The 7,098-nt window shown below is 33.6% G+C and overlaps 2 protein-coding genes across 7 annotated transcripts; one reads left to right on the top strand and one right to left on the bottom strand.

Annotated features, from left to right (window-relative positions):
• Nucleotides 1-39: 39 nt before the first annotated feature.
• On the bottom strand, nucleotides 40-1,747 carry LOC104766984 (gluconokinase). Of its 6 annotated transcripts, none has more exons than XM_010490972.2 (5): nucleotides 1,476-1,747; nucleotides 962-1,034; nucleotides 841-889; nucleotides 694-773; nucleotides 40-604 (listed from the first exon to the last, which is right to left on the bottom strand). In XM_010490972.2, exons 2-5 carry the CDS (start codon nucleotides 981-983, stop codon nucleotides 183-185), a joined length of 573 nt encoding a protein of 190 aa, XP_010489274.1. In that variant the 5' UTR covers nucleotides 984-1,034; nucleotides 1,476-1,747; the 3' UTR covers nucleotides 40-182. The 6 variants fall into 6 exon arrangements, with proteins under 6 accessions (XP_010489274.1, XP_010489279.1, XP_087358335.1 ...); XM_010490977.2 differs by having other exon boundaries at nucleotides 694-765; nucleotides 1,476-1,743; XM_087502209.1 differs by having other exon boundaries at nucleotides 841-899; nucleotides 1,476-1,718.
• Nucleotides 1,748-2,638: 891 nt separating this feature from the next.
• On the top strand, nucleotides 2,639-4,465 carry LOC104766985 (chloroplast protein FOR GROWTH AND FERTILITY 2). Its single transcript, XM_010490979.2, has 2 exons — nucleotides 2,639-3,098; nucleotides 3,488-4,465. Exons 1-2 carry the CDS (start codon nucleotides 2,790-2,792, stop codon nucleotides 4,295-4,297), a joined length of 1,119 nt encoding a protein of 372 aa, XP_010489281.1. The 5' UTR covers nucleotides 2,639-2,789; the 3' UTR covers nucleotides 4,298-4,465.
• The last annotated feature ends 2,633 nt before the right edge of the window (nucleotides 4,466-7,098 follow it).

A 7,098-nucleotide genomic window follows, 5' to 3' on the forward strand; every position in this document is an offset into this window, starting at 1 on the left:
GCTGCTTTTTCATATGTAAACAAATGGTAGAAGATGAAATGAAACAATGTACATTTTTATAATGAAAGCAAGTTTTGCTTATTGATATGTTGAATACAAAAGATGAATAACAATGTCCTGAGAATTTTCATATATTCTCTTGAGGGCTTTTTTTTTGTTTTGGTTTTGGATAAAGTCTTCTCTCAAGGGTTCAAAGAATTAGTAACCATTTCAAGAATTGTGTTGACTATAACTTCAGGGCTTAGAACAACACTGATTTTGAATATCTTTTCACATTCATCAGCATGAAGCAGATCAAACTGAGACTGAAGAAGAGTGAGAGGCATGAAATGTTCTCCTTCAGAAGCTCTCTTCTGTAACCGAGCAGCGATCACCTCTGCGGTACCTTCCAATAATACAAACTTAACCTTGCAACTCGTATAGCTTCCGGGTTTGTAATCAGGATCAGAACCTCTCAAGATCTCTCTATACTGTTTTCTCAATGCCGAACACGCGAGAACAACGGTTTCTCCGTTTAGTAAACGTTTTCGCAAACTCTCCTGTATTTTTTCAAGCCACGGCATTCGATCTTCGTCTGAAAGAGCAATGCCTTGGCGCATCTTATCTACAGTAGAACAATGAGCTTTCAGTTAGTGGTTTATAAACATGCATTTTCCCAAACTTGTATTCGTCAAAATATAACGATTCTGTTACCTCTGTTTGATAAAGAATGATAATCATCGGCATCAAGAAAATCACAAGATAGAGCTTTTCCCAACATCGTACCTATGGTGCTAACAAAGTGAAACAATAACGATAAACATCTTTCTTCAAAGAAGAGAAATGAAACAAACAACTTACGATTTCCCTGCTCCGCTTACACCCATAATGACAATGACTTTACCTGTCACTATATATGACTAACAAGAATCAGAGACAAAATGGATCAAAGTGTTGACAATAAGAACATGTTGAAGCTTACCTTCATTGCCAACACCTGACATGTCTGATGTCTCTGATTAAAACAGGTTTTGGTGATTCTTGAAGAAAACAATCTGTGAGCAAGAAGAACAAACATATTCTATTAACTCTCAATCTTAGCTTATAATTCTTCAACATATATAGAACTATATATTTAAATGATCCTGCTTAAAGTAGATCCTAAGATCAATAATTTGCAAAGCTAAAACCTTTCAATCTTAGCTTAAAGCTTATAAACAAGATTGCTCAGTCTTAAATCTCACTTGCTTGAAGATAATGATTAGTGACATGATTAACCCATATGAAGCTAATGATCAAACAATATAAAAACCTAAGTTTTGAAATTGAAATCAAAACTACTACGGATCACATTTTCTTGGAATCTTTACTGCAATTGAAGCAATATGAAACTTTTCATTTGGAATTCTTTGAGAAATTTATGAATTGAATAATCGTTCGTTAATGGATGAAATTCAAACATGAAAAAAAAAAAAAAAAAAAAATCAAAGACTTACTGTGATTTTTTTTGTTTGTTTGTTTACTCCACAAGACCGAGGGTGGAGCAATTGGAGTCTTCTTGATCAAAGAAGAAATTCACAAAACTCGCTAGGTTGATATATATAAATTCGAAACTGCAAGGTAAAATTTGGATTGAAATTGAAAGAAAAAAAAAATATATATATATATATATATATATCTGAGAGTTTAATTAAAAAAACTAATTAGGGGGTGAGAAACGTGAGAGGAAGAAAGGCGATACATTCGACAGAGAGACAGAGAGAGAACCAAAGATGGAAAATAATCATTAAAATATAATAAATCCATTTTTTGTTAAATGAAAATTGATAAAACAACAAAATAACGAGTTTAAAAAAAGAAGAGTGAATTAGTGTAGTAACTAAAATTAAAAATATATTTAAGAATATAGCATATTAATTCAAAAATTAAGTATATAATTTAAAGGGTAGAAAAAATTACTAAAGTGGAAAGATTTTAATGGTATGAAAGATGCGGTAGTAGAGAGTGGTCGTCGGAGTTGGTAGCCGAAAGTGATTGTCAGCGGTGGTTACCGGCACTGGTAACTGGTGATGGTTGCCGGTGGAAGTGACTGGCAGTGATCGCCGAAAATGGTCGCCAGCGATAATGTTAGAGAATAATAACATGGGATTAATTTGTAATTATTATAAAAAATACACACTATATCACCTTTATATTGTTAGTATAACTATTTAGTGAATTGTAAAAAAAATTTAGGTTATACAGTGTAATTTCCCAAAAAAGAACATAGTTTTAATTACATATCTTAGGTAAAATTATGAGTTATAAATTGTTAGGACATAATTTTACTTTACCTATGATAATAAAATGCTAAATTTGTTAAACTATTAAAAAGAAGAAGGTTAGAGTCAAAATCGTATAAAAATATTAAAATCATTACGAATAATTTTTTTTAATATTTAATACACAATTCGTTTTTCAGTGCTAAGAATTATTTAACAGAATATATTATTCTCTTAAGTTAAAGAGGGATAGGGAAGAAGATAAACAAACAGATTAATAATAATTAAATGATTATTATAATATTATTTAAATAATATTTATTTTTATAGTTTATACTTTATAATTTTATTAATATATTTCTTTTACTTTTTGTATTATTGATTTTACAAAGGAAACAACAACAAAAAGAAATGTATGTTTTTAAAAAGTTTATCTCTTCACCGATTGAGAGAGAGAGCACAGTGTCCCTCACTCTCTCTTCCTTTTATTTTCCAACTTCTGAGAAAACTTAAAAACTCGTTAGCCTCTCCGAAAGAGAAGGAGACGCCATGGATAGGCTTCTACAACCACCGTCATCTTCCTCAGTTACTCTCTCCAAATCTCATTCAAGAGCATCTCCCTTCCTCCCTCGCGTCCTCAGACTCGATTCGCCGAGTCTCACCTTTGCCTCCTCTCGCCGTCCCGAGTCACGCCGACTCAGCTCCATTTCCTGTTTCTTTCGCCACAATCCATCGCCGGATACGTCTCCAGGACTGAATCAGACTAGAGATTTCTTGTTTCCGTCTCCTAAACCCGATGAGTCGAAACCTAATCCAGGATTCATCGAACGGATCGTGAGGAGTTTTGAGCAGCGCAAGGTAATTACATATCCATGATTATCAAATCTTCTGCAATTACGTTGTGGCTTTGCTTTAGTTTTGGGGCTCGATTTCAGAAGATATTGATAAGAGCTATTGGATTGAGTTTTAGTGTAGTTTAGGGATTTTATAGCTGCATTGCTGAGGAATTTGAATAACTTTATGTATCTCCTTGATCAGGATTACATCTCGTTGATAGAGGAAGGTTAGGATCCGTGAATTTGTTAAGTAGTTTATTCAGTATGCTTGGTTCTGTGACTTATATGTTGAGACTTGAGAGCAATGTGCTTAAACCCTTTGTGAAATAATATGTTCTAAGGGCTTTTCTTTGTCTGCTTACCTTCAGATTGTTCAATGCTCTGTTAAGCAAATCTGTGTGTTTGTTGCAGACTATATCCACTGGAACAGTCATATTAGTGGCTGCTGTGGCTGCGCTTTTGGTTAACCCTGTTCTTGTGCCGCCTGCTTTTGCTAGCTTTCAAACGGCTACTAAATCTACTGGTAGTGCTGTTGGTGGTAAACTCCTCCGGACTGAGGTATTGACAAGTGCCTGGACTGGTTTCTTTGCTGGTTGCTTACACACGTTGTCTGGACCTGATCACCTTGCTGCTTTGGCTCCACTTTCCATTGGACGGACGAGAATGGAGAGTGCTGCAGTTGGAGCCCTCTGGGGATGTGGTCACGACGCTGGTCAACTCATCTTTGGTTTAATATTTCTGCTTCTAAAAGATAGGCTTCACATCGAAGTCATAAGAACTTGGGGTACAAGAGTCGTGGGCTTGACTCTCCTCGTGATTGGTGCTATGGGAATCAAAGAAGCTTCTGAGATCCCGGAACCATGTGTTGTTACCTTGGAGAATGGGGAAACAGATGAGAAAAGCTCAAAGAAGAAAAAGATTGGGTTTGCGACATTTGCGACTGGGATTGTTCACGGCCTGCAACCGGATGCTCTGATGATGGTATTGCCTGCGCTTGCTCTTCCTTCTCGGTTAGCCGGTGCTTCATTTCTCATTATGTTCTTGATTGGGACGGTGATTGCGATGGGAAGCTACACAGTGTTTATCGGGTCATGTAGCGAAGCGTTGAAAGAGAAGGTTCCTAGGATCACAGAGAAACTAACGTGGGCATCTTCTCTTGTTGCCATTGGACTTGGATTGGCAATTATTGTCAGCCAGTTCTTTGGATTCAGCCTGTATTGAGAGACAAAACATTTTCCAGTATTTGTAGTAGCATTAGAGGATAATATAAGATTTTTGCCTGTACCAACCAAATTTGTATCTTGCTTCAGAATCTTCTTCGTTTTGTTTATTTTTCTATCAAATGGAAGTTTGAGTTTGGCTCCCCAATTTGGTGAGCATTCTATATCATTATCCTTCTAAGATTTTGACTGAACGTATGTAAAACCATGAATCTTTTATGAAAATAAAGTAAATTTTGTACTCCCTTAACGTTCTTCACAGATAGTTTTTGATGTAAATTAAGCCTGGGAATCCACCTAAGTTTTGATCAACGGAAGCAAAGATTTAAGCATGTGATGAATCATGTATGAAGGTAGAATTGGAGATGGATATATTTGCCGTTGAATAGTCAAACACACACGATTAAACCAACTTGAATCTTCAAGCTAATTCAAACACATCAAACTTAGTATTAAGAGTAAATCATCTGTATTAACATTTTTTAAGTACATTTTGTGTTATGCCCTTTTAGTTTTATTTATTTAAAAAGTTATTTACAATATTAACCCCTAAAAAATTTCCAAAACTAACATTACTCCAGATTTTGTTTCTTAATAGTTTACATTTCATTTCAATTAAAAAAATAACAGCAATCAATATGGAAATTGAAACTATCATATATTTAACCATACATTATGTTGTGTTTTGAAATTATTCTATATTTGAATCCTTCGTAAACAAAGAAAAAAACAATTTGATTCCCATTTTGTTTTCCAAAATCTGTGAGCTTTGATTCTTAAACGTAAGAAAAACTTCGATTGACAATTATTTAAATATTATAAATAACATATATAAACTTAATAAAAAATTTATTTACTATGAATATGTAAAATTAAAAAATTAAAAAATACTATATAATGTGGTTATATAGTAGATGAGTTATAAAGATAACATGTTGAAATTAATAAAATATTATTAAATTTGTGTTAAACGGATTAAATCCTCATTTAATTATTTATCAACACTACTAATATTAGAATATTTGACATAAAATCAAGTTGATTTAACTAAGATTGTATAAAATAATTAAATTATTAGGAAAAATGTGACTTAGTCACAGCGTATAATTACTGATTATGTATTTAGAACCCTTATTTTTTGTTATAATAATTAAAAATCAAAATAGAATTTCAAACACTAAACAAAACAAACTAAATATAACAAACAAATGGTCATAAAGTGTATTGCGGGTTAAAAAATATATAAATATTTAGTCGCACAACAACTAGAAAATTTAGTTATTTCTCTATTTACAAAACATTCAATATTTAACAAATAGATACAACATAAAATATAAATTATAATAGAAATTATATGTTCGCGGTGTACCGCAGGTTAAAATCTAGTGACAAATGATTTGATCAATCACTTCCTGATTATATGTTCATATCTTCTATTTATGTAAATTAGATCATGTAGATATTCTCTTCTTAATATCATAGCTAGGTCTGTACTTGTATATAAGTCTACCTTTGAACACAATATTTCATTTATCAATACAAGAAACATTTACAGAACTCGAATGCAAACAGAATTCAAAGACTACACACTTTACATGAAAAACAACTATTCACTCGATATTTCTAAGCTTACAAATAAGAAACAATGAATGAAAATAAAGTCTTCGCACTTAATTGACCAAATATATCAAAATAAGGCTTTTTGGTCATGCTTGGTAATGAGGCGTATATTAGTTTTCCAAATAGAGTCTCCAAAACGAATGGAAAATGAGGCGTATAAGGCTTTTGGTCATGCTTGGTAATGAAGCGTATATAGTTTTCCCAACAGTCTCCAAAACAAATGGAAAATGACGCGTAAGGCTTTAAGTCATGCTTGGTAATGAGGCTTTAAGTCATGCTTGGTAATGAGGCGTATATTAGTTTGAGAAAATTGTCAACCATCCAGCCATGAACAGTGAACAACTTTCTCATAAATGCTACTTTCGATTTTTGCTTCTCCCGCCTGCCAACACGCACACTGCAGAAAAACATCTTTATCCTCCAATGGGTATATCGTAAAAATTAGAGAAAATAATTTTAATTAAACAAAATAATTATTTAAAAAATATTTTAATGACTTCGTAAATGCAACCCTTTCGTCTTCTCTTTTCAGAAAGAGAAATCTTTCTTCTTCATCTCTTCTTTCTCGTCAAATTCTCTTTCTTCTTCGTTTTTTCTTTCTCGCTGAACATCCGCCCACGGCCGTCGTCGTACGTTTTCATGATGAATTACTTAATACAGTCGCTTCTACGGCCGAATCTTCCGCTTCTTCCGCCTACAATCGTCGAAGTCGACGACATAGGGGAACCTTCTTCCAAACCCGACCCTTGGTATTTAAGAGAACTTTTGGTTTCTTTTTTTTTTTTTAAGAAATCCAAAAAACGTAACTGCTCGTCTTTCTCGTTTTAGTGTGCGTGTGGCAGATGCCGATATTTTAAGCGATGGAGAGCCAAGGCCTGCTACCGCATCTCCCAAGTTTGTCTGTGTTTAATTGCTTCGAATTCTCATTAAAGCCGCGTACTTCGTCTAGGTTTGAAAACTGGTATGATAGACTAGTTAATAGATCCATTTTTTTTGTCCACCAAATTATGAAAATAAGCTGATAGACCAGATATTTGGTAGCCCTATTTGTAGATCCGATTTTTCTTGTCCACTTACTGTTTGTATCATGATTGACCGTTGTTTTACTGGTAGACAACCAGCAGAGCATGGTCATTGTTCATCTTTGCTTTTTAACATAAAACCGTCTTCGGACCTAATTGT

Source organism: Camelina sativa, chromosome 19, assembly GCF_030686135.1.
Source record: "Camelina sativa cultivar CO46 ecotype springtype chromosome 19, ASM3068613v1".
NCBI classification, from domain to species: Eukaryota; Viridiplantae; Streptophyta; class Magnoliopsida; order Brassicales; family Brassicaceae; genus Camelina; species Camelina sativa.